The 27531-nt window shown below is 37.1% G+C and overlaps 1 protein-coding gene across 1 annotated transcript in view; it reads left to right on the top strand.

Annotated features, from left to right (window-relative positions):
• Positions 1 to 2300: 2300 nt before the first annotated feature.
• Positions 2301 to 27531, top strand: part of LOC128558353 (uncharacterized) — a 78861-nt gene continuing 53630 nt past the window's right edge. The window contains exons 1-4 of the mRNA XM_053547293.1: positions 2301 to 3985; positions 4345 to 4623; positions 5084 to 5218; positions 26124 to 27458. Coding sequence (XP_053403268.1) covers positions 2383 to 3985; positions 4345 to 4623; positions 5084 to 5218; positions 26124 to 27458 — 3352 coding nt within the window. The 5' untranslated portion in view covers positions 2301 to 2382. The remainder of the gene's footprint in view (positions 3986 to 4344; positions 4624 to 5083; positions 5219 to 26123; positions 27459 to 27531) is intronic.

Below are 27531 nucleotides of genomic sequence, written 5' to 3'. Positions count from 1 at the left end.
CAATACTCTGTAACGCTTTAAAAAATGTTCTGCCAAAAATATTGAGAATGTTTAAGACAATGTTTTTGTTTGTTTTTTTGTTTTGTTTTGAAAACAAAATAAATTAAAATGTACTAAGTGAAATCATTAGTGGTGAACAGCACATATTATTTGTTTTGATCTTCGATGAATTTAAAACTGATTTGTTTTAGCCCGATTGTGTTTATTGTCAGCGTCCTGGAAAATGCAGTATTGGTGTCATATGAGAAGGCGGCCGATACCTTAACCATTAGACCACCGCTCTCCTTGAATGAATTTCATATTATAATGATAAACTTCTGCCTGTCCTGATACACATCGCAAAATTTAAAAAATATAAAAGTACCGCGTTTGAATATATTTCTTCTGAAGTTCGGATAAAAGCATTATCTTGTAAAATATTTTATAATACTTGTATTTTTAGGTTCCTTTCAAAAACTGAAAGTTAAACGACTTTAAGGAAATTTCTTTAGTTTACATCTGAAACTCGATGTTCATCAGCACAAATACATCTACTATTTATTCTTTTAATGCAGATTACTGCCAAATCAAATGTAAGCCTCCGCAGGTCTCACAAGTAGTCCAAATATAAATAGTGCTAATCTTTCTCCCTTTCCTCGCGCCCTTTCTGAATAACATCGTGATTTCCTTTACTTTTCCGCGTCTGTCATAATCGGTATGTTCCTGTCGCATGCTATGTAAAAATGGCGGCGTAAGAATCTAAGGTAGCAGGGTACACTTTCGAATTTGGCCCCCGTCAATATTTGTTATGATTAGAACTTTGTTATTTTGGATGTCTGTAAATTAAGGTGAGAGATAATGATTGTTAATTCTTTGGAAAATTTAAACAGCCGATACATGTAAAATTCTGATGCAAGTTGTAAAACTAACTGCTGCTAGCTTTGTATGAATCGGTGAGTCACTTTGGCGCGGGAAATTCAAATCACGGAAGGGTTCCGTGCTTGTTGATTGATACTCAGAAACTTTTTCGCTATTTTTTTGAAAAATAGAGCTGGATGGCCCCCATTCCGTTTATATCCTGAAGTTCAGTAGGAACTATTAAATTGAGAAATGCAATAAAATTGGGCATTGTTCCTGCAGCGGGATCATTGCAGGCTGTTCAAAAAGTGCAAAATTGGTGATTTTGGCATGCTATTTTTAATGGATTGTGTAAAACTTTCGTTTTGATAACTTTCTGTTTTCTTGTATGAGAGTCCTGATCTTGCCATTTATTAAAAGCACAAAACTTGCACGCAATTTATAAAATGGCCGCCCTGATTCTGCTCATTAGGGAAGTGCAATATTGCGACTCGCTACATGTAATATAAGCCTGGCCGTGCCCAACATTTTCGAATCTAAGTGTACCCTGCTACCTAATGTTTTGAAAAGCGATATTGAAAGAAGCGAAAAGGAGTAAATTCAGCGGGTTGTATTTAACGAACTGTAATTTACTTATATAAAAGTTAACATCCCCTTTTCTGTTTGTTTTTCTAAAGTAGCGATATATTTCTTTATGGGAATAGAAGTCTCTGACAATCTGAAAGTGCATTTTCTCACATTTTAGCACTGCAAATGTCTAAATGTTATTGAAATTAGCATGTTTCTGATTGAAAATTTCAATAATCTTAACAATTAAATGGATCTTGAATCAAAATTACATGAACAATGTAATAAAATTTGAGATATTGCTTGCACAGGGCTAAATTTCAAGTATTTTTAGAATGGACCTGTAATAAATGCTAATTTCTTCCGATTTTTTCAATATTTTGCAACAAAACTAGGCAGATCATTGTGAGACAGGTGTGCCTTGAGAATTGATGCTAAATCTGAAAAAATCGAACTTTTTTTTCTTTTACAAACATACATTTAACAATACACCAGAGGTCAATTTCATGATAAATGTTTGCTGATTTGATAAATTCATCAGGCGAAAGTCTCTATTCTAACAACTTGAGTGTTATTTTAAAATATTTTTCACATCCATTTAGCGTGTCGTCTGAACCTGAAAAGCATTTTTTTCTGTTACGGTTACGAAAGTTTTGTCAAGACGGAGTTACGTATGATTCTAAACATTATGCCTAAGCAAGGAGGTTTATAGGGATATGTAAGCCGTTCAATGAAATACAAAGATTTCAAATTATTCCCTATTAAAAACTTTTTTAAATACGTTGCTACGCACATATCTAAATATATACTTATTTATGAATTCGTGGCCCAGTCTGATGGGCGGATTTTTAAATGATAGTTAGTTTACAATAGTTTATGTACATAAAGAATAAAGCGCTGTAAGTACTTCATTTCAACAATATTTGACTTAGAGTCTGTGCACAAAGTGCATTTTTTGTTCTAATTTCAGGAGGTCTAATGGCAGGTTTAAGAGACTTTGCCATGCTTAATCCAGTAGATACAAGCGAAGTAGATTCAACGCCCAATTCCTCTGATTTTCCGCCAGACCCAGCCTTTCCGCCAGATGCATTTCCGCCAGACACTGGACCCAAGCTAGATCCCGTTTCTCCCGCTGAACAGTTTCCGCCAAGTACATCTTCCAGAATAAATTCCGTCCAAGCAGACACCAATTCTCAGAAAGACAAAAACTTACAATCAGATTCATTCACGTCCAATGTGAAACAGAGAGATTCTGGATTACCTTCAGATACACCAACTGCTACAGACCCTGGCTTTCCGTTGGATCCTTTAGCGCCAGCGGAAACAGGATTTCCGATAGATCCCTTACCGCTAAACCCTGGTGCCCCGATAGATACAGCTTCCCCAGGAGAGCCTTTCCCGCAAAATCTTGGTACCCAAGTGGACACAAATGTTCCAACAGAGGCATTACCGCTAGATTCTGGTATGCCGGTAGATCAGACTTCTGGAACAGACCCGTTTGCCCCTGAACCTGGTACTCCGGTCGATCCCAATTTTCAAGGAGATCCTTTTGCGGGGGATCCTTTCGCTGGAGATCCTTTTGCGGGAGATCCTTCTGGTGGAGATCCTTTTGCGGGAGATCCTTCTGCTGGAGATCCATTTGCGGGAGATCCATTTGCGCCGGATGCAACCACATCTGGAGGAGAGGTTCCTACTATCACAAACGATTCCCCTCTATTTCGTTTCTTACCAAGTATGCCAACAGGAAACCAATTCATTAACCTCAATGATGGCACAACAAACACGTTTCAACCGACCGAAAACTGGATTGGTGAACCTTTGGGGATCGCTAAACTTGAACCAAATGCCTTAGATCCGACGGATCCTGTTTTTCCAGGTACGCCTGTGTCAAACGTCAACGCTGAGCCAGCGGTACCATCAACGGAAGTGGGTATAATGCCAGCTGTCAATACGCCAATGTCACCAGAAGTTGTACCTGGTGCTGGGCAACACACAAACGTAATTCAAAATGAAGTAATACCCGTACAAGAAGGACAATTTGTTCCAGTTTCTTTAGACCCTATGGCTTCTCCTGATTCAACAAACATAACGCCAGACATCTCAAGAGCAAACGGCCCAGTGGTGGACCCTCAAACAAAACCGCTTGGACCAGTAGTGGAACCAAATGCTATCCCGCTTGGACCGGTTGTGAACCAACATGGAAGGCCTCTGGTACCAGTAGTGGACCAAATTGGAATACCTCTTGGACCACCGATAGACTCAAGTGCAATACCCTTTGAACCAACGGTGGACTCAAATGCAGTACCTGTTGGACCAGCGGTGGACCAAAATGCAATTCCCCTTGGACCAGCGGTGGCGTTTGAACCAGCAGTAGACTTAAATCCAATCCCCTTTAGACCCATGGTGGATTCAAATGCAATACCACTAGGACCAATTTTCGCCACACCAGTTAAATTAAATCCAGTCGGAGGTGGACAGAATCAAAATCAAGATCATAGTCCAGGCTCTAGCGCACAGGTGCCAAACAATTGGATGCAATTGTACACTCGGGATAGAAAGCGACCAAGAAAACGACCTGCAGGTAAATATCACAACATTGTTAAATGAAAAATGAACATCTGTTTGATGAAAAATGAAAATCTTTTCCATATCACATTTTATTCAGCTGTGACATATTCGATCTCCGTCAAGTTGAATACTTTGTGGACTGATAAATAAAGTTTGTCAAGTAGTCTTGATTAATATGAAACATGAATAATGTTGCTGTGCACTGACTAAAGAGGCATGTTTCGTAATGTCTTTTATTATTTGCATATAGTAATAACCAAAGCATCCTTCAGTTACACACATATTGATCACAACTTGCACTTCTGTAAAAATAGCACTCTTTGCTTTTTTGTACTCAGAAAGACTTTACTGTATTCCGTTTTTCATCCACAGTTCAACAAGAACAGGCCGAACCGATACCATTATCACCGACAAATAATTTATTGGCACAAGCCTCTATAAACTCGTTCACAAGGAACAGAAGCCTATACAGGAGACTTAGAGAGGAAAGAAGACTAGCAAGAAAGCAAAGGAGAGAAGAGAGGAAAAAGAAGCAACAACAACAACAACAACAAAATCAAAGAAGACAGGTTCAAAAGCAGCAAAGAAAGCAGACACAAAGACTAAAACAGCAAAACAGAGCGGGAAGGGGACGTATCATCGTCAGCACAGGTGTCTTAAGACTTTCATTATTTCCTTTTAACATCAGACATTATGTTTAATGACAATTATTAGATAATATGAGTGGTAATAATCTTAAGTGCTTAAATGCAATCCACAGTATCAATTCAATTTTTTGTTTTGCAAGCTAGTACTGATATCAAAATGTTTTTTAATTGCATTTACATTGTACCATTTAATTATGGATATCAAATTGCCTTCGATTAGTCTTAATAGCGTTTTGGAATTTTACTCACCATAGTTTCTAAAATTAATATACTTTGTTTTATTGAAATGCTTGCACTTAAGATAATACACAACACCTAAAGATTTCTTTACTGTCTGTCTACGTGTATGAAATTAGATGGCCTTGTTTTTAACTTATTCTGTTATCAGATTCTGCCGCGAAATGATAATAGTACTTTTAATCGAAAATTGCTATTTTAACGTTCTTTCAAAATGCATTTTTCAGGTCCTAAAGGGGCAAAAGTGGCTAGAATGATAATACCTGGAAGAAACAGACCTTTCGTCGGCAAATACCAAAGAGGTCGTCGGATGGTTGAACCTTGTACACGGGAAAGAAGAAGACTTGGACTCTGCGCCCCGGGTACTCAGACATATTAAAGCACGCTTGCTCTGACACTCTGAAACTTGTGGTGTTGTGGCACTGGTGGCTTATATATTACATCATTTCTCAAGTCATTTTTTCATGATATTTTTCATTTTTGTTATATATCTACTACAAGACGTCTTACCTGTCTCAAAGCATGATGTAATTTCAGAATGTATGACCATTTGTCATTCATATTCCGTGTTATAAGCTGTGATTCCATTTTCCATCCCAGCGATTTTATGACATTGATATCATCGTTCGTTACTATTTCATAAGATCTGATATCATATCGTTAAAAATCATTTTCAGAATCAGATTCTTATTCATTTAAGTAAGATGAAACGTTGTGTTAGACTTGAATTTAGGCTTTAAGATAACGTTTTCATTCGTTATTCCTTGCTGTAATATCATTAAATCTAGTATAATCTCTGATCTTCTCAGACTTAAAGTATTTCTCCACATTCAGATTTTTTTCTACAGAGTAAATTAAACTTATTTTTCAAAACTTCAGAATATTCTTAGAAAATTCGTCAAAGAAAGATAGGGTCACGGGCTTGACCTTTAAAATAATGTTTCGTCTTACAATCATCTTGAAATGTGCGAGTCTCTTTAAACATGGGTAAATATCCCGAAAACAAGCACACTGTACATTTCATTTCACCGTATCAAAGTCCGTATGGTTTGTACAACTGTAGGAAGTTTCAATAAAATCTGCATTGTTGATAAATATATTCGCGAATGTGGTTTTCCCATAGACTCCCCATAAAGAACATTAGTTAGAATTATTCAACATGTCAACATTTTCAACATCATATATTACCTTTAGAAAGATAGTAACGTAGCCGTTTTAATGATTGTCATTAATTGATTTTCGTTTCCGTAAACCAAGCGCAAGCTTTATTCTACGTTATCCGGAGAGATGACGTAACGCCATTACTTTCGGTTTACCATCTTTATCTTGTTATCCTTTCTTCTAACGTCATATTTTTTTTGTTCGTGAACACTTTCATAACTATGTACACTGTTTATTGATATGACCCATTATAATGACGTGTTTACCAAAGTTTTCGGCCATCAAACGTTTATTAGCTCTGTGTGTGTGTGTGTGTGTGTGTGTGTGTTTTCATGTGATGTGTCACATTTTTCACCTGTTTTCATTTTTTTATTATTTATTCAAATTGTTTTCTAGTAAATGTGTTCTTATATAGCTGTATGATTATGGATGCCCAAACGGAATACGAACTTTATCCAGTTTGACATATGATTGGCATATTATTGATCAAAATTTGACTTTATGGCCGTGTGATTAGGGTTGCTCACTTTAAATAACTTGCCCCTTCCCGATGTGGGTTCGAACCTCGCCTTGGTCGTAGAATACTTCGTGTGAGGAAGCAATCCAGCTGGCTTACGTAAGGTTGGTGGTTTTGCCCTGCTGTCCGCGGCCTAGGGACACCTGGGGTCTTCTTCCACCATAAAAAAGCTGGAAACACGCAATATGACATAAAATTGTGTTTGTGTGACGTAAAGCCTCCCAAAAAAGTTAGTGATCAGAGTTCGATACAAATGGACTTAACCTGGTTTGCACTAAGAAAGGAACGAATTTACAATTCAAACGAATAGCTATACATAACTTTACCGAAGACATTATCTTTTAAAAATCTTATCATTTATCATAATTAACCGCTTCATGCACTCCCAAATTACCATAATATAAAGAAATGTTATTCATGTCAACCACCTAAAATATACGTCATAATTCGTTATTCATCCGCACATGTGTTTTTTGTTTGCGTAAGACTAGCGTAATACATCATACACTTCAGTTTAGCAGCCAAACAGAAAGATCAATCTAAAATTTTGCTTTCAAGCTTTCAAACAGACCGTAGTTGGAACAGAATTTTATGTGTATATGGAAAGCATCTTCAGTATAGTTATAGTATATTTGCAGCAATGATCATATATCATATTGGCGCCGTTAACGAATAAGACTTTTTACAAAAGTTTTCGAATGACTGAATATTTTATAACTATTAATCAGCTAGATTGTGGGGTTTAAGAAAAGAAGGTACAACAATTTAAATGTTAGTGTTGTACATACATCGTTGTTTTGTTTGTTGTTTCACACGGACGCTTCTTTCCGTATATGTTTTGTTCTCTTTGACCTGCACCAGACAGGAAATGAATCGCCATTTGAAAAAAAGAGTCCTGGGTCTGACGAAAGGAAATTTGTACCCTTCTGTTTTAATGGCATTTGTTAACTGAACTTACTGCTTTCAAAAGCAATAAGGTACTTCTACACCTTTGAAACACCGGAAGTGACGTCATTTATCCAATTAACAAACAATAAAGTCTAGGCCGGAATACGGAAACGGAAATCAATTGTATGAATTAATGGCAACCCATAAGTAAATTTATCAAAACGGCAACATTGCTATCTCTCTAAAGATATGATGTGTTAATGAAAACTTGACATGTTAAATAACTCCCAAAAATGTCTTAAAGTCAGCTCGAAATGTGTAATTTTCTTAAATTATGGAAATATATCTCAAAAACAAGCACACCGACCTATACATTTTACTTCACCTGATCATAAACCATAAGTTTATTTACGACTCTGTAAAGTTTCATAAAAATCTACATGAAAGAAAAATGTCTAGTTGTGAAAATGTCATCCTATTTGTTATTTTTCCCATAGATTCTCATTATGAAAACATATACTGAAGTTTTGAATGTTCTTAGTTTAATCGAATTCTACATTGTAGAAAAAATATTCAAACGTGCAGAACTGCCTAAATGCAAGACAAATATTGTAGGTGTTATATGGTAATATTTTAAAATTGAACCATGTCTAACAAATTTTCTTATGGTCATATTCTCTGTTGGTCTTGCTATTTAAGGTACAAGCAAGAACAAATGTGTTGTTGTTTCTTAAGCATTACCTACCACAGAAACCCATTCAAAATTTGCGTTTGTATAGAAGTTGAATTTAAGTTCACTTTTTTGCATTATTCATCACATTGAAGCATGCCTGCATGCAGCTTGTCATATTTATGTGTTTGTAATTAATCATTGAATGCACTTAACTTATTGACATTCATCATACTTCACAATACAAACTGACTGCACTATTGTGGTTTATGTTTTATACCTGACACAAATAAATTATTTCTTTTTATGGTGTGTTTGCAGAGTTCATTTTTAAAGTATGATAAAACTTTTGTATAAAAACTGCGCTTGGGATGGCCCTTACTTGTATCTAAGGCTTATTTATATGATGAAATGTCGTCTTAAGCGCAGGTTTGAAAAAAAAAACATAAGGTTTTTTATACAAAGTCGCTTTAAAACAAACTTCCAACTATATCAAAGGTATATATGAAAGAAAACAAATGCATATAAACCCTATCTTCTTCTTGTCGTTCGCAATATATAAACCCTATGAATATGCCCTTTGTCAATCTGTCAGAATTGGATTGATAACTTTCTTATAAATCGTCACCTCAACGCAACAAAGTCGTATCTTATTATAAATTTATAAGAAGATACGACTTTGTTGCGTTGAGGTGACGAAATGTGTTTGATTTAGTAGCAACAATAAAATTCGAGTTCATCTCTGCCTTTTACTATGAAGTTATTTGAAAATTCTAAATTCCATCCCTTCTTGTCGCTGTAAAGAATTTCGTACGAGATATAACGCACAAAACTAGAACAGTTTTATAATTTGGAGTACCACCGCCACTGAATGGCGCATTTGATTTGGTCGACACATATTCACTTATTTATGTAGACTGTTTATCCAGTTACTATATTGCAAGTGGAAAAGGTTCATGTTATCCAGATAATTATCTTCATAGGATAAAACTGCCTTTTACTACCTACCACATGCTCATATTAACAAGTGAACAAAGTATTGCCATACGTTACAGAGACCCCTTCCTGAAGGCAACTATTTTTTTAACATTACGACCTTTGACCTCCAAGTGTGACCTTGGCCGTTGAGCTAGGGGTCCAAGTTTTAATGTATGACACGTCATCTCATCATTGGGAACATTTGTATTATATAATATTGAAATCCCTTGATGAATGAAAAGTCATGGACCGGAAACGAACTTGATAACGGACGCACGGACGGATGGAAGAGCAATCCTATAGTCCCCGAAACTGGTTTTCATCAGATGCGAAGGAATTATATTACGAAGGCGCAGCCCGAGTGATGTAATAATACGCATCTAAAAGACAAACCATGAATTTATCCAAGAGCAAATCACTAAATGAGATATATTATTTAGATTCTAACACGTCACCAACGGCATTATTATTCAGTTTCTAGATTTTTACAAGTTAAGCTGTTATTACAATGTTTGGTTTAGGTAGGCAAATTGCAGCGCATTGTGCTGAAGCGCTTCCTGAAAAAACAACAACATATTTTGTATGTGAAACAGAACACTCAGATACTCAAATATTACTTGTGAATATTTATGAGATTCATCTGAATAGAAGGAAACTGTGATTTATGGGAAAACACTTATTGAGAAGACAATATACAAGCCATTGAATCAGTTTTAAACTTGCTCGAATACAAGTCTATGCCGCCGGGGATATCGCATTAGCTCTAGTTACTTCGGTCACGTCGAGCTGAAAAAAGGGACATAATTTGTTTATTTCAGTAGATTTGATGACTAAAGTCTGTTCCACCTATTACGTTTACCTCGTTTCTGAATTATCAGTATCGATAAAATCGTCCAAAAAACATATTTATATACCATACATCAATATCTCTAGACCTTTTTTTCATTTTTTCAATAAAGTGTATTTTAAAGATATAATCTTGGATTTTTCTTTTTTCCCCATAGGCCGTAATGCTATATGACGTTACGTCGACTTTCCAATATGGTGGCGTCCGTAGCGCAATAAACTAGGGGTCAACTCAAAATTAAAACGCCCGAGTTAATATTTGAAAATACTGTGTTTGTTATCGTATTATGCTAATTCTTGGGGAATTCATGTCAGGCCACCTCAACATGAATAAATAAATAAATAAATAAGAAAATAGAAAGAAACAAACACAAAATACGTAAGTATTTTTATGGATTTAATTAATAAAAGTGGAAACTAAACTTCGCAGTCCGTCAGGATATTCCCTTTCAATCACGTCACATTAATCTGAACGGACAGGACAAGGAAAAAATGTTTTAAACATAAAATGGTTAGATGTCTACTACTCGAAATATTTGCGTTGAAATACGTTCATAGTTATAAAAACTATCTTGACCGTTTAGAAATAGAAATATTGGGTTTTCCTAAATAATTTTGTTAACATTTCTGTATTTTTTAGTTATATTTAGGACCCAGATCTAATTTATAAAGAAACATCAGTTTATGTAAATGTTCCACTGAAAGGCCAATTTTTTATATTGGACCAGTGACGGAAAACATACAGAAAAGTAATAACGTAAACAAATTTTTTTCTTTAAGACTCCATATTTATGTTGCATGTAAACTCCTTTAGTCACCACTGTGGATAAAAAATGTAGAACGGACAATGGCCTCTTTTTCAAAGGTAACAATTTAACGTTTTACTGACAGGGTGTAAAATTCCACTCGCCCGCTCGCATTGGCGAGTTAAGTAGGACGAGTGGACCTCGCTGTATACTCGACCGGTCGGGCGAGTGGTTTTTTACGTCCTTACTTTACCAAAATTCAGAAGTTACAACTCCAAAACCTCAACAAACTTTGAGATGGTTCAGTCGCTACCTGGATTGACTGGAATTTACCCGCGAATCGTAAAGATATCAAAACGTCATGCCGGTAATTTTCCATTCCACAAGCACGTGCGACCTGTCGTATTAAATATCTAATTTACATCGACACGTACACAAAAACCGTGCGTAGTGCATTCATTTTTTAACATTTTCGCTTCAAGTTTTCAACACCTCCTGAGAAATAATACTATTTGAATTCTATAATGATTTTAATAAGATATCGACAGAAATGTAGGCAAAATTCTATAAAAACGGTCGAATTTTCATACAATCATTTGTAAAAATTCAAACAGCGCGATCTTAGTTACTTATTTCTTTCGAAAAGTAAATAAATGATGAATACTCTTGGCATAAAATTCAGACTTTTGACCAGAAAGAACAAAAAACAGAATAAAAAAATCTTAAATAATGAAAAAGCGGCAGCAATTACAATACATAGAGTAAAACGATTTTTGGCAAACAGATTTCTGTTAGTGCGGCAGAATAGGTTATGTGACCTCGTGAACGTAAATAGAAATGCGATTTTAAAATAAAGCAATGTGATGTCATTGCGGTTTTTATTAAGTTTTAAATGAATCTTTGTACATGTATTTTTTTACCAACAATTTAAAAGTTTTTTTTGTCAAACAATAATGTAAATTCCTTGAGGGCAAATAGGTCACAGAGGTAGGATATCCGCTATAGTAACTATCGTTTGAGACATTTACCTTTTATACGGGATATAGCACATTCGCTTTTGATAACAAATTAAAGAAGAAACTTTTTATTGATTTCTATTTCTCAGCAATTTTAAAGGTGGTTAATCAGATTTTGGTCAACTTTCAGATTTTTTAAAAACTTTACCAACTGATAATTTACACTTATTTGTGTTTATCAAGTTCTTAATACACATCAGATTTTCACTGGAAGAATTTTTAAACTATGATTTTCCTATCCTGGTTGCCCAACCAACATACATTGCCTAAGGAATGTTATGAATATAAGCACTACTGTATTAGAGCTGTAAAAGATTTGCATTGACAAGAACATATCTTGCCAAATTCATTAGAAATGCAAGTTTATAAAATTATTATTACCTCCCTTTGTCTATCTTGGTTGCGCAACCCAGATAGATTTAAAATAAATCAATTCCAAAGCTACACTTTGTTTCAAAACTTGCCTTTTGCTTCAGATAGTTGTAATATTCCAATATATATCAAATGCAAATGTAAAACTAGAAATTATATTGAAATTAAAAGAAATAATCCACGTTTTAAACACTTTTGTATTAAAGAGAGATAATTACAAAATTTCTTAAGAAGTAATAAATCATACATTTTCAATAGGTATCTAACTTTATGTAATGGGTCTTTTCGTTCCTTAAATAAATCTCTAACAGAATATATAAATACTGAAAAATGTCAGAAAATGTTCCTCAAAATTAATGTGATTGACTACCTTTAAGAACCGATGCGGTACGATCAGACAGTGATGTGTCACACGGCGCGAAAAAAACATGACGTAATGCCATGACAATCTCGAGCAAAAATACCGCTTTGATCTCCACTTCAGATGTCAAGATACTGACACACTTCTTTTAGCTCTTTGAGGGGGTGTAAATTGATCATGAAAACAAGGTCAATTACTTAGTTTATCAACTGAATAATTACCGATAATCTTTAACGTTTTTTTTTTTCATCTCTTTCAACACGGGTGGATGGACGATGGTTATTGTGTCCAAATTTTTAGACACTTTTCAAAATAAATATTTTTCGGGAAATAATACTATTGTACATAATACTCCTTTCATAAAAGTGACAGTATTAAAAGTGTCAATTATTAGGGCGAGTGGCTGACCACTAAGGGCGAGTAGATATTACTGGCTATTAGTCCTGCAGGGCGAGTGGTGTGAAATTTTTTTTTACACCCCTGTAAATTATATACTTATATAAATGCTCTCTCAAATGGGCTTTTTCTGTTAATTCTAGGAAAAAAAAACTCTTGTTTTAATTAAAAGTGCGGGAAACGACGGGGAGTTAAGGGGGGGGGGGGGGGGGGGGCGCAAAATACATGCTGTACACCGGGTGTCCTTCAGGTCCCGCTGCTCCTACGCCTATGTTACACTTTTTGCTTATTATTTTGATCATTCTATCATATTTTCTTCGATCGCGCGCCTCGTCACGTGCCAAATGTTACACGTGTGAGCACCGACCGAAAAGAAAAGAATTATCAATCTGTCTCCGTGGACCTTATTAACAAGACTTTGTGCCAGAGACAATAATTAGTCTGTGCTCGTTAAATCCAGAAAAAAAATCTGAAGTTACGTAACACTTGCGACGATTGCGCTCATACCTTTGTGGAATTTAAAAGCATACTCCAGACTGCAAATTCAACAGGAATAGGGCCTATAGGATATATAAAAATAATGATTAGAAACAAAAAGAAAATATCAAACCTTTGTTAAAAAAACCCTGACTGGAGTAATGTAAGACTAAAACAAAACCTTAAACGGAAAGAAAACAAGTTTCAGCTCGCATTAGCGTTAATTATTCATGAATGATTTGAAAATAGTTTGTAAATGTTTAAATCTGTTTCTGGACATCGTAGCTCTGATGGACAATAAAAGTTGATAAATGATAGTTCGGGAATATTTTTTTATAATTGAAATCGGCGGTTATGAATAACAATATTTTACGTTCTATGACTGCTCTCTGGACTTTTTACCAGTAATTTAAGTCAAATGTAAATCTGGCATAATAAAAATAATAATAGATCTAATAATTTAATAAAAACAGAGAATGGGTTCACGATCCGATTTCGCTTTTAAAAAAGGAGATGCTTCCATATAAACAGCAACATTATAAAAAAAAATAAAACAGATAGGTTGACGAAATGATAAAGAATTAATCATTGTTTAAATAGATCTATAAATTTAAAAAAGTAAAATATGATTATAGCATGACACACGTCAAGATATCTATCTTCTATCGGCTGATTGTACACCTATGTAAATTTTCCCTTGTGCGCCTCATATAAATCTGCATAGTGCCAGCAATACTACGTCATTTATCTCATACGTCATAAGTTTCTTTCAAGGAAAAAGAAGCATGCACAACCGGGACTCGATAGGATGAATATTGTGTTCATTGTGAAAGAAATTGGATATGTGGCGGATTGTAAATACTTCATTAAGGATGCTAAAATACAGGTTATCTTTGAACCATGCGTTTGGAAATGATGTTAAATTGAACAAGTCATCGTTTCAAGGGCATGGTGCGATTGATGCCTGAATTTCATCGATGTGTAAAAGAGCTTGTTTGTTTACAACTGATTTCATTGAGGATTGGATAGAGCTATTGAAGACTTGGAAGAATTTTGGAGTGTTTACAACTTTGATAGGTTAAAAGTGAGTCAATTTACATTTTTTCTAGATCTATTAGACTAAATAACATGTTTTTTAAACACAAAATTTCATTTCACTCATGCATTCACTTGTAGGGAATTGTGAACGAAATGAGTTTTGAGTCGCTCCCGATAAAATTCACGAGAATTTTCCCGCAATACTTCAAATTTAGAGAGCAAACTCCAATGGCGACAAGAAATTACAATGGGAGACTGCCGTTGAAAATATAAATTTGTCATTTATTTGGATATTTGGCAAAGCAGAAAAAAATCGTTAAATTTCTCGAGGGTGACTTTTTTTTAGTTTATCAAACCATGTTTACTTTGCCGGTAAGTGTCGTAGTTTTGTCATATGACTCCAAAGTTGGGGTAAACCTTTGGAATGGAACAGACTTTAGGTCGCCATGTGTGAAGTTTCAGTTCAATATATGAAATGACTACTGTGATTTGATTCTGCAAACAAAACTTTAACTAAGGTGAAACGCCGACGCCCTGATGAGAAGAAAAGTTCTCGGTATTCTTAGAAGATCGAGCTAAAATGTGTTGTCGATTTCCGTTAGATAGAACTACCTGCCATATGCAATATGAACACATAATTTTAAATGTCTCCTCAAGAAAATTCTTGCTGAGTTATTTAATGAATTGATTTTTTACTGTATCAGTTCTGTTTTAATGGCATTATTGAAATTATTATGACGCTTGGTTTGTTACAACACTGATACGTTTTTATACTAATAGGTCACTTGACATGGAAATAGGCTGCGTCCGTCCGTCCGTCCGTCCGTATTTCCATCCATCCGTCCTTCCTTCCTGCCGTCCGTCCCACTTTGTGTCCGGGCCATAACTCTGCCATCCATGAAGTGTTTTGAAATAACTTGGCATAAATATTCACCATAATGAGACAATGAAATAGCTTTGTAACTTTTTTATTACTGACCGCAGGGAACAATCGAGACTATTTTTCTGTAGTAAAACTTGTATGTTACATTCAATTTTAGGAGTATTTTGACCTATCGCTACCTGATAAGGATTATTGTGTAGACTAAGATTTTATTTTGTCAAGATTAACTTCCCTTTGTAAAAACTTATATTGTAACATTTTTATAAATGACCATTGGAAGAATCAAATGACGTCACACACCCGACATGAAATTTGAACGTCAATATGGAAAATTCTTGCACACCGGACTGGCGCTTCCGGTGATTTTAACCATGCCGGCAAAACCGATCTGGCACCCCATCCCCGCCTGCCAGATGACTCTCGTGCTGTTAATGACAGCTAGTGATACATGCACTGATAATATATTGTTTAATATATAAAATACGAAAAAAGCAGGTACCTTGATAGTATCTCTCCGTTCCTTATAGTATATTTCTCGATTCAAAACACGTTAGTTTATCGAAAGAAAATAACGTTACGCTACAAACGATAAAACTCAAGTGGAACTTTGTTATTGTGCGTAACGCAAAACATCATGACGTCACTTTTGCTTACGGACGTTAATTTCCCGCACTTCGTGTTCATTCTCTACTATAAGAAAGAGTGTTACAAAGAAAGTATTTCTACCTGTTATTTGTAAAATACGACATGCAAGAAAAAATATCAGGCATGATCGAAATTTCCGTCCCCGGCCACCTGCGCATGGGCGGTAATTCGGCATCAATGCCCTCGGGACGGATATTTCGATCCGATTCGTAAACACATGACAGATATTATTAATATTGACGTTTCAGGTTCCACTGTAATTTAACAGAGTTTATAAATGAGTATGTAATAATATAAGTTAGTTAACATTGTTCTGTACAATGCGGAGCTATATTTGGACAAGTACCCGGCTGAGAAAACCATATTGGACGAGCCGCTAGGCGAGTCCAATGTGGTTTTCCCAGCTGGGTACGAGTCCAGATATATCTCATATTGTACAGTTCAATGTTAAATAACCTTTTTATTCTATACCTATTTTATTTAAGTTTAAATTAAAATGATTCACTGAATATTGTATTTCTGCTTTACTAATTTCTAGACGCATATTCTAACTATGTACATAGAGCGCCTACTTCACCCCGGGATTCGGAACAGTTTCATGTTTAACAACATTTTGAACCGTCCAAATACGGAAAAAATAAAGGTATTTTGTACGCACGTGCGTCCAATAAGGTAATATATTGTACGGTCACGTGTTGCAAATGAACGTTCACGATAGATATCGAATAATTTAATACATTGTATTCCATTAATTGCTTAATGCAGTAGGAAATTACGTTAAATAGACACTGTTAAACAGACAAAAGTATTACTGCATCTGAATCCACAGTGATTAAAAGACATGGTCAGACGAAGATCTAGGACTCGAAACCACTGTCCGAACAACCACTACACATAGTGTCAATTAAGAAATATATATACAATAGTTAGATTGTTATTCAGGTTCGGACACTGAAAAGTAATTTACGGAAATATACAGTATATTCACGAGTGACAAGTCAAATAGAGACGAACTCGCATTTACCCAGTACCTTGAGGTAGAAGAGGACCAAAAATTGCCTATTTTTAAATAAATAGAAGCAATATCTTGCTATCATAACATAATTGACTAGCTTACAAAAATCAAGATAGCTAGTTAATGTAACTGAATATATGGATGGTAGTTTGTGGTAAACGAAACATTTCTACTTGTCAGATAATAACTTAACAAGTGACATGTAAGATAAGTGGGTATGCGGTTGGCAGAAATATGCCACCATAGGAATTATATCAGATGCCGTATAACGTTTGTGCAAGCACCGTATTGCTGACTTGTTTGATGATTTTAAAATCAAGCCTTTTCGCGTTAGTTAGGAAATATATATATTCAATCAATCAGTTTATGGAGGTAAAGTGGAACTCTTTTCCGAAACTTTACAAGTTGATTTATAAAGTTAGACGGTACTAAATGTTCCCGCTTTTATTTCATATGTATAAAAATGTATAACATCTTTTCATCATTATTCCTGCTCTTCTGCTTCTTTCGCGACTACCCTTGTAGCCAATAGAAAGTACGGGGTTAACCATAATGCAAGGTACATCATGGCCGCGTGCCTGAGCGCGAACGCTAATATTGCGTAGATATCTGCTTTCGCTTTCATTTTACCTGCTGTATCGTCATATAAAGTTGCTTAAAATTATCCATAGACATTCAATGAAATCAGTTTATATCAGACATTAAAGTGCCTTCACTATGCCCGGAAATGGCACTAAATACCGATTTGGATAACATTCGAGTGTCTTTCTGATAGGCACGAATAGGGTAGTAGTAATTCGAAGGCATGCCCCTGTGGTACATGCTCAGTTTTTGATGTTTAAAGTATTGGTATATTTCTTGTCATTCGGGATCATAGAATCCATTCAGATTTACAATAACAGAATCCCGCTTAAGCCGGTGCTTGGGGCTTGAGGTCTGTTGCACAGAACAGACTTAAACTAACCTTCCCTGCTATCATTTTGGGTGGTTGTGCGTTTGTTTGAAATAGTAATGTATAACATTCATTATCAGCACATTCTGCCTTGGTACAGTTCTAAATTGATGTTACATATACATCATCATATTAATTTAATTGAGTATGTACAACACAATTAAGTGTGAATTTATATGAAACACTATCAGCATATAAAATACGTATCGAACATTTTTGCTAGTCACAAGCAGATCATGACACTCGATTATTATCATTATCATCATTATACCAGATTTATAAAGAATATTATATATGAAAAAATTGGAGTAAATAGACGATACATGTTACTGTTAACAACGTGAAAATATGTTACAAATTACAGGTTAATTTGCGCTATTCCGACATTTATCGATATATTATCATACATATTAATAGAATTCAACAGTTTTGGTTGAGAGATAAATGGTCCGTTTGTCATTTAGAAATTACAATAAAAAATGTCAAAATCAAACGGCGGGATCTGCCTTCCTGAAACTAAAGACTATAGGCGTACAATTATGGCTAGTAGGCACACCTCGGTTGTTTATTAACATTTTTACAATATATTTGTTACATTTTCATCTATAGGACGTCGACAATATGTGGTGAAAAAAATCAACACACATTCAGATTTATGAGTAGTCTCATAGAATTGTAATTATTCAATATATTATTACTCATTTTTAGGAAACGTTGCGCTCTAGAGCATTAATAAGAGGTTAATATACGGCTTGGTTGTGCCTCCTTGCTCCTTGCCCTCGGGCAATTATGATTTTAGGTGTGTTATTATGGCTAGAAGGCACAACCAGCCGTTTATTGACCTTTTTATTATATACTTTCGCCTCATACTCATCTTTTTATTTTCATTTTACATATAGTTTCTACAAACTTATGGGGCTTAAGCGTTATTTGTATTGATTTTTTCACCAACAGTCAGAACAATCCCTCCATTCCTTCCATAAAAAATATTACAGTCGTGGAGTATGAACTGAACAGCAACTTTTTATTTCCCCTTGGTATACCAAAAGATTTTAACGTATTTCCACCTGATGTAATAAGAACAGACAGAAAGCACAAACAATAACAAATTCGCAGCAAAACATGTGAGACAAGTATAGTATCATATGAAACCAAACTGATTGCTATAATTCAATATAGAATGAACTTTTACAATATATCATACAATTTCTATCAGTATAATTACTTTAGGATGATGTATGAATTCTATTCTTGCATACCAGACGGGGATTACCGGTATTTTTACCGGTGATGGAAAATTCCATCTTACACCCCGGGGTGTAAGACGACCCTCGTGCTTTAAATGACGTATTACGAACTACACATATATGTGGAAGATTTATGTAGTAATTTATTTTATTTCAAAAACGGAATAAAAATCCAATACCTTGACAGTTCCTCTTTGTTCCTGGTGGTATATTTCAGTCTCGATTCAAAACACGTTATTTTATCAAAAAATCAACGTTATGCTGCAACTGATAAAACAAAACCGGAACTAAACATTGTTATTTGTCTTTGAAACGTCATGACGTCTTTCCTGTTTACGGACGTTGGTTTTCCGCGTTTTGTTTAAATACGCTGCTATAAGAAATAGTTCTAAAAAGAAAGCCGTTCGATTGATTTTATTTTTATTATTATTTCTTAATATCGATATGCAAGAAAAAGATTCTGTCACTGGTTATAGGTGCATATAGGAATATCCAGCTCTCGGGTAACTGTTTAGGCGGTAACTCGGTAGGAACCTCGTTACCGCCTTAACAGTTACCCTCGAGGCCGGAAATTCCCATCTGCACCTACAACCAGTGAAAGAATCTTATATTATTTTACGTATATCTCTACAACACGACTAACGCACGAGATATTTTTCTCTATCTTTTATACAAACTTCATGAGTACTTTTTATAAGTACTGCCTAGAACTACGTTTAGTAACATCTGTTTCACACTTAATAGCAACATATATGTATTTTCTAAATTTCAAAAATATTTTACATAAATTTGGAGACGTTCTCCTTTGAAGTGGTTTAAAATAATAGAAATTTGGCCGAATTGACCTACGTGCGACAATAAATATTAAAAATGCCCATTGCGACTGCAACCCGCTTGGTTGCATTTACATTTAGTTAAGAAATCTAATCTTGTAGATTCTACGTAAAAAAAAATGAAAGGGTTTTACAAACTTCATGAAAGGTCATACTTTAATGTTGTTATTCATTTCATATTGGTTTGCTTATGTAAGCAATGTTGCTTTTCTAACATGGTTTATATAACAAATAGAAATTGTATACTATATAGGATATAGTTCAAACATATATAGTATACATACGTAATAAACAATATATAATAATACAAAGGCGAGTATATACTTTTGATAAGCTAAAATTCAGACCTGATCTCTGACATTTTATATGTTTTAGAAACATGAATATTTTAAAATGAAAAATGATACAGAGTTAAAAATAGGTCAGTCACTCAATAAAAAAAAAAACAATAAAAAACATATCTCATTTCAGAAACCATAAAAAACAAAAGATCTTTGCTTAAATATACTATCGAACTAAAGCTCTAATATCTGCTACACAGTAGTTCAAGTCCTATCATAGCGACCAAACTCTGCTACCAAGTCCTATACTAATAATTGAACTCTGCTACCCTGTGGTTCAAGTCATATTCTAGCATTCGAACTCTGCTACACAGTAGTTCAAGTCCTATCATAGCGACCAAACTCTGCCACCAAGTCCTATACTAACGATTGAACTCTGCTACCCAGTGGTTCAAGTCATATCCTAGCATTCGAACTCTGCTACACAGTGGTTCAAGTCCTATCAAAGCGATCGAACTCTGCTACAGAGTGGTTCAAGTCATATCCTAGCATTCGAACTCTGCTACCCAGTGGTTCAAGTCAAATCCTAGCATTCGAACTCTTCTACCCAGTGTTCAAGTCCTATCAGAGCGATCGAACTCTGCTACCCAGTGGTTCAAGACATATCCTAGCATTCAAACTCTGCTACCCAGTGGTTCAAGTCCTATACTAACGATCGAACTCTGCTACCCAGTGGTTCAAGTCCTATCCTAGCATTCGAACTCTGCTAACAGTGGTTCAAGTCATATACTAACGATCGAACTCTGCTACCCAGTGGTTCAAGTCCTATCCTAGCATTCGAACTCTGCTACACAGTGGTTCAAGTCATATCCTAGCATTCGAACTCTGCTACCCAGTGGTTCAAGTCCTATACTAACGATCGAACTCTGCTGCCCAGTGGTTCAAGTCATATCCTAGCATTCGAACTCTGTTACACAGTGGTTCAAGTATTATACTAACGATCGAACTCTACTACTCAGTGGTTCAAGACATATCCTAGCATTCGAACTCTGTTACACAGTGGTTCAAGTCCTATACTAACGATGGAACTCTGCTACCCAGTGGTTCAAGTTATATCCTAGCATTCGAACTCTGCTACCCAGTGGTTCAAGTCATATCCTAGCATTCGAACTCGTCTACCCAGTGTTCAAGTCCTATCAGTGTGATCGAACTCTGCTACACAGTGGTTCAAGTCATATCCTAGCGATCGAACTCTGCTACCCAGTGGTTCAAGTCATATCCTAGCATTCGAACTCTGCTACCCAGTGGTTCAAGTCCTATCAGAGCGATCGAACTCTGCTACCCAGTGGTTCAAGTCCTATCAGAGCGATCGAACTCTGCTACACAGTGGTTCAAGTCCTATCCTAGCGATCGAACTCTGCTACCCAGTGGTTCAAGTCCTATCCTAGCGATCGAACTCTGCTACACAGTGGTTCAAGTCATATCTTAGCATTCGACCTCTGCTACACAGAGGTTCAAGTCATATCCTAGCATTCGAACTCTGCTTCCCAGTGGTTCAAGTCATATCCTAGCATTCGAACTTTACTACCCAATGGTTCAAGTCATATCCTAGCATTCGTACTCTTCTACCCAGTGTTCAAGTCCTATCAGAGCGATCGAACTCTGCTACCCAGTGGTTCAAGTCATATCCTAGCATTCGAACTCTGCTACCCAGTGGTTCAAGTCCTATACTAACGATCGAACTCGGCTACCCAGTGGTTCAAGTCCTATCCTAGCATTCGAACTCTGCTACACAGTGGTTCAAGTCATATACTAACGATCGAACTCTGCTACCCAGTGGTTCAAGTCCTATCCTAGCATTCGAACTCTGCTACCCAGTGGTTCAAGTCATATCCTAGCATTCGAACTCTGCTACCCAGTGGTTCAAGTCCTATACTAACGATCGAACTCTGCTACCCAGTGGTTCAAGTCATATCCTAGCATTCGAACTCTGCTACCCAGTGGTTCAGGTCCTATCCTAGAATTCGAACTCTTCTACCCAGTGTTCAAGTCCTATCAGAGTGATCGAACTCTGCTACACAGTGGTTCAAGTCATATCCTAGCATTCGAACTCTACTACCCAGTGGTTCAAGTCATATCCTAGCATTCGAACTCTGCTACCCAGTGGTTCAAGTCCAATCAGAGCGATCGAACTCTGCTACACAGTGGTTCAAGTCCTGTCCTAGCGATCGAACTCTGCTACCCAGTGGTTCGAGTCCTATCATAGCGACCAAACATTGCCACCAAGTCCTATACTTACGATTGAACTCTGCTACCCAATGGTTCAAGTCATATCAGAGTGATCGAACTCTGTTTCCCAGTGGTTCAAGTCCTATCAGAGCCATCGAACTCTGCTACCCAGTGCTTCAAGTCCTATGAGAGCGATCGAACTCTGCTACACAGTGGTTCAAGTGATATCCTAGCATTCGAACTCTGCTACACAGTGGTTCAAGTCCTATACTAACGATCGAACTCTGCTACACAGTGGTTCAAGTCCTATACTAACGATCGAACTCTGCTAACCAGTGGTTCAAGTCCTATCATAGCGACCAAACTCTGCCACCAAGTCCTATACTAACGATTGAACTCTGCTACCCAGTGGTTCAAGTCATATCCTAGCATTCGAACTCTTCTACCCAGTGGTTCAAGTCCTATCATAGCGATCGAACTCTGCTACACAGTGGTTCAAGTCCTATCCTAGCGGTCGAACTCTGCTACCCAGTGGTTCAACTCCTATCAGAGTGATCGAACTCTGCTACACAGTGGTTCAAGTCCTATCAGAGCGATCGAACTCTGCTACCCAGTAGTTCAAGTCCTATCAGAGCGATCGAACTCTGCTACACGGTGGTTCAAGTCCTATCCTAGCGATCGAACTCTGCTACACAGTGGTTCAAGTCCTACCAGTGCGATCGAACTCTGCTACCCAATGGTTCAAGTCCTATCAGAGCGATCGAACTCTGCTACCCAATGGTTCAAGTCCTATCAGAGTGATCGAACTCTGTTTCCCAGTGGTTCAAGTCCTATCAGAGCCATCGAACTCTGCTACCCAATGGTTCAAGTACTATCAGAGTGATCGAACTCTGCTACCCAGTGGTTCAAGTCATATCCTAGCGATCGAACTCTGCTACCCAGTGGTTCAAGTTAGTGATGAGAATCGGACAGCTGAAGCAGAATCGATTAATCGGTCCGATTCTAATCTCTCTCCGATTCGATTAATCGAAAGAATCGGAACCGAAAGATCAAAACAGACGAATGTAATGTGGCAATATGGTAGTAACAGCAAACATTTCTCAAGACTTTCAGATTATTTTATGACAACTTTTATTACTTTTTATGAAAAATTCTATGACACAGCTACTGTACTGTACAGCCTTAAGCAACTGTTGGGCAATTATGACCCAGTTTTTCGAATCTTTAACCGGCTGTTAACCTATCTGCTGGTTAGATCTTGATTCAAAATATTTGTCTTGATGGGTTTTTTTTTATTTCACTATAAAGGCAGTCCTTCAAATTCTTCTAAAATGTCGACATATAGCCTTAAAAGTTAACCAACAGATAGCTTAACCGGTTGTTCAAAGCTTTGAACAAATAAGTCCAAACTGCGATCTGGGAGGAACTATCGGACGAAATACAAAAGTAACTATAATTCATCTTTTCTCTATGACTCAAGGCGTGGGATTCAAGCCATACTAGAAGCACTGCCAAATTTGACATAGAATATATGCCGGGGACATTGCTGGCAGGTCTGGAATTAGTTTATCATATTTTTTTAAGGAAATCCACTATTTTGTATTCAATTTGAATGAATAATAAAAGCTTGTCAAATAAAATCTGAAAATTATTTCCAGTTAGAAAAAAAAAGTGGGTGGGGCGGAACATCGGCGACAATCGGAACATCACTAGTTCAAGTCCTATCAGAGCGATCGAACTCTGCTACCCAGTGGTTCAAGTCATATCCTAGCATTCGAACTCTGCTACCCAGTGTTTCAAGTCCTATAATAACGATCGAACTCGGCTACCCAGTGGTTCAAGTCCTATCCTAGCATTCGAACTCTGCTACACAGTGGTTCAAGTCATGTACTAACGATCGAACTCTGCTACCCAGTGGTTCAAGTCATATCTTGGCATTCGAACTCTGCTACCCAGTGGTTCAAGTCCTATACTAACGATCGAACTATGTTACCCAGTGGTTCAAGTCCTATACTAACGATCGAACTCTGCTACCCAGTGGTTCAAGTCATATCCTAGCATTCGAACTCTGCTACACATTGGTTCGTCATATCCTAGCGACCAAACTCTGCTACCCAGTGGTTCAAGTCCTATACTAACGATCGAACTCTGCTACCCAGTGGTACAAGTCATATCCTAGCGATCGAACTCTGCTACCCAGTGGTTCAAGTCCTATCCTAGCGATCGAACTCTGCTACCCAGGGGTTCAAGTCCTATACTAACGATCGAACTCTGCTACCCGGTGGTTCAAGTCCTATCAGAGCGATCGAACTCTGTTACACAGTGGTTCAAGTCCTATCGTAGCTATCGAACTCTGCTACCCAGAAGTTCAAGTCCTATCATATAGCGACCAAACTCTGCTACCCAAGTCCTATACTAACAGTCGAATTCTGCTACCAGTGGTCAAGTCATATCCTAGTCATTACTCTCTACCAGTGGTTCAAGTCCTATCTATCGATCGAACTCTGCTACCCAGTGGTTCAAGTCCTATCTACGATCGAACTCTGCTACCAGTGGTTCAAGTCATATCAGCATCGAACTCTGCTACACAAGTGGTTCAAGTCCTATCCACTGAGCGATCGAACTCTGCTACCCACATCTCGTTCAAGTCATCTAACTAACGAACTCTGCTACCAGTGGTTCAAGTCCTATACTAGCGATCGAACTCTGCACCATGTCCTATCTACAATTGAATCTGCTACACTGGTTCAAGTCATATCCTAGCATAACTCCACATCCTGGCTACACAGTGGTTCAAGTCTATATACTAACAACGATCGAACTCTGCTACCCAGTGGTCAAGTCATATCCTAGCATTCGAACTCTGCTACCAGTGGTTCAAGTCCTATCTACGAACGATCGAACTCTGCTACCCAGTGGTTCAAGTCCTATACTAACGATCGATCTGCTACCAGTGGTCAAGTCAATCCTGCATTCGAACTCTGCTACACATGGTTCAAGTCATATCCTACTGACCGAAACTCTTGCTACCGACCAGTGGTTCAAGTCCTTATACGATCGAACTCTGCTACACCGGACTCTGCTACCCAGTGGTACAAGTCATATCCTAGCATTTGCGTTAATTGTTCTATATCAGCCAGCACAGTGGTTCAAGTCCTTATCCTAGCGTACGTATCTAGCTATCCCATGTTCAAGTCTTTCCTAGCGACCGAACTTCTGCTACCCATGTTTCAAGTCTATCTAGCGACGAACTCTTTTCCCAGACAGTGGTTCAAGTTCTATCATAGAGATCGAACTCTGCTACACACGGTGCTAGCGATCGAACTCAGAAAGTGTATGTTTTACATGGCGTTTGTAATTTGTGATGTTTTATATAGAGCTGTAATAGGGCTTTTTGCGTGTATTATATTCATTAATGTCTAATAATCAACCAAATATGTTTGCTGATTAAATAGTTTTAACTTATAGTTCTGATTCTATAAATAGATCAAGCTTTATTAAAATCCACCTATCAACAAGTAACTCCTGACGTTTTAGAGAGACCACATGGTTCTCACATATTTAAGAGTATTTTAGCTTGTGAATGAAAACCGCCTGTAAAAGAAATTCAGTTACTGGCTTTCCCCCCAAAAAATTGACCATCCTTTCATTTCATAGTATGTCTAGTCTCAAATCTGTAAAGAAATGCAAATATATATTCTCTTCTTAAATTTTAGATCAGCTACCTCCAGGGGAAGTACAAGCCACTGGTGTTGGACAACATGTAGATAATGCCAGCGGACAGCATTCGGGTAAAACTGATCACGGAGGTCAGCCAGTCAATGGTGTTCAGATCATAGACCCTTTGCTGGGTGCACCTGATCATGGAAGTCAGTCGGTTGGGGATGTTCAAATCACTGACTCTCAGCTTGAACCTCCTTTGGGTTATAGGGGACGCGGAGTGAGAAACCCTCAGGGTGCAGTACAAGCTGTTGGCGCTACTCGACAACACATTGGTAACGCCCAAGGAGAAGGTCAGCCAGTTCAATTATTTGACCCTCAGCATGAACCCTCTGCTGGATATAATGGACGCGGAGGAAGAAATTCTCTAGGTTCAATACAATCCATTGGTTCTGGACAACCCACTGGTACCGCTCGAGGACAACTCTTAATTGGTATAACTGACCATGGTGGTTTACCAGTCACGGATGGCCGGCAGGTATCTCCTTTGGGATATAGGGGACGCGGACAAAGAAATTCCCTGGGTCCTATAGAAACTTTTGATGCTGGACAACATATTGATAACGCTCAAGGAACGCCATTGGCAGGTATTAATAATCATAGAGGTCAGCCAGATATGGGTGTTCAGGTCACAGATCCTCAACATGAACGTCCTCTGAGAAATAAGGGACGCAGGGCGCGAAATCGAGGGAAATTGATAAATAAAGATGGACGACAAGGAAATGCTAGAAATTGGAAGAAACAGCGTAAAAACAAAATGAAAGGTAGAGAAGGAAAATTAATTAACATGAGACCAAACATGCAAAATGTCGGACTAGATTTTTTACCGCTAGAAAATTCATCTGGCATTCAACATGTTGCAGACATTTTGGATCCTTTTTCTGGAATTCCACTTGGAACGGGTATTAACCAAGAGCCACAAGGGATTCTAGAACCAGTAATGCCTAGAAATGCCAGAAATAGAAGGAAACAGCGTAAAAACAAAAGAAAAGGTAAAAAGGGAAAATTAATAAAGATGACACCAAACATGCAAGATGTCGGACCAGATTTATTACCCCTAGGAGATCAAACTGGTATTCAACATTCGGCTGACGTTTGGGATCCTGTGTCAGGAATGCCAAGTGGACAACCTCGCGGTGTTTCCCAGCATGAAGTAAGTATTAACCAAGAGCGAAATGGTATTTTAAATCCAGCTGTACAAAACATTCAACCTTCTGCTGACGTTTTGGATCCTATTTCTGGAATGCCAGTCGGGACGGGTATTAACCGAGGGCCACAAGGGATGCCAGAACCAGTAATGCCTAGAAACGCCAGAAATAGAAAAAAACAACGTAAAAACAAAAGAAAAGGTAAAAAGGGAAAATTAATAAACATGACACCAAACATGCAAGATGTCGGACCAGA

Source organism: Mercenaria mercenaria, chromosome 7, assembly GCF_021730395.1.
Source record: "Mercenaria mercenaria strain notata chromosome 7, MADL_Memer_1, whole genome shotgun sequence".
NCBI lineage: Eukaryota > Metazoa > Mollusca > Bivalvia > Venerida > Veneridae > Mercenaria > Mercenaria mercenaria.
The sequence above is the reverse complement of the archived record's forward strand: the minus strand, read 5'-3'. Positions and strand labels throughout refer to the sequence as shown.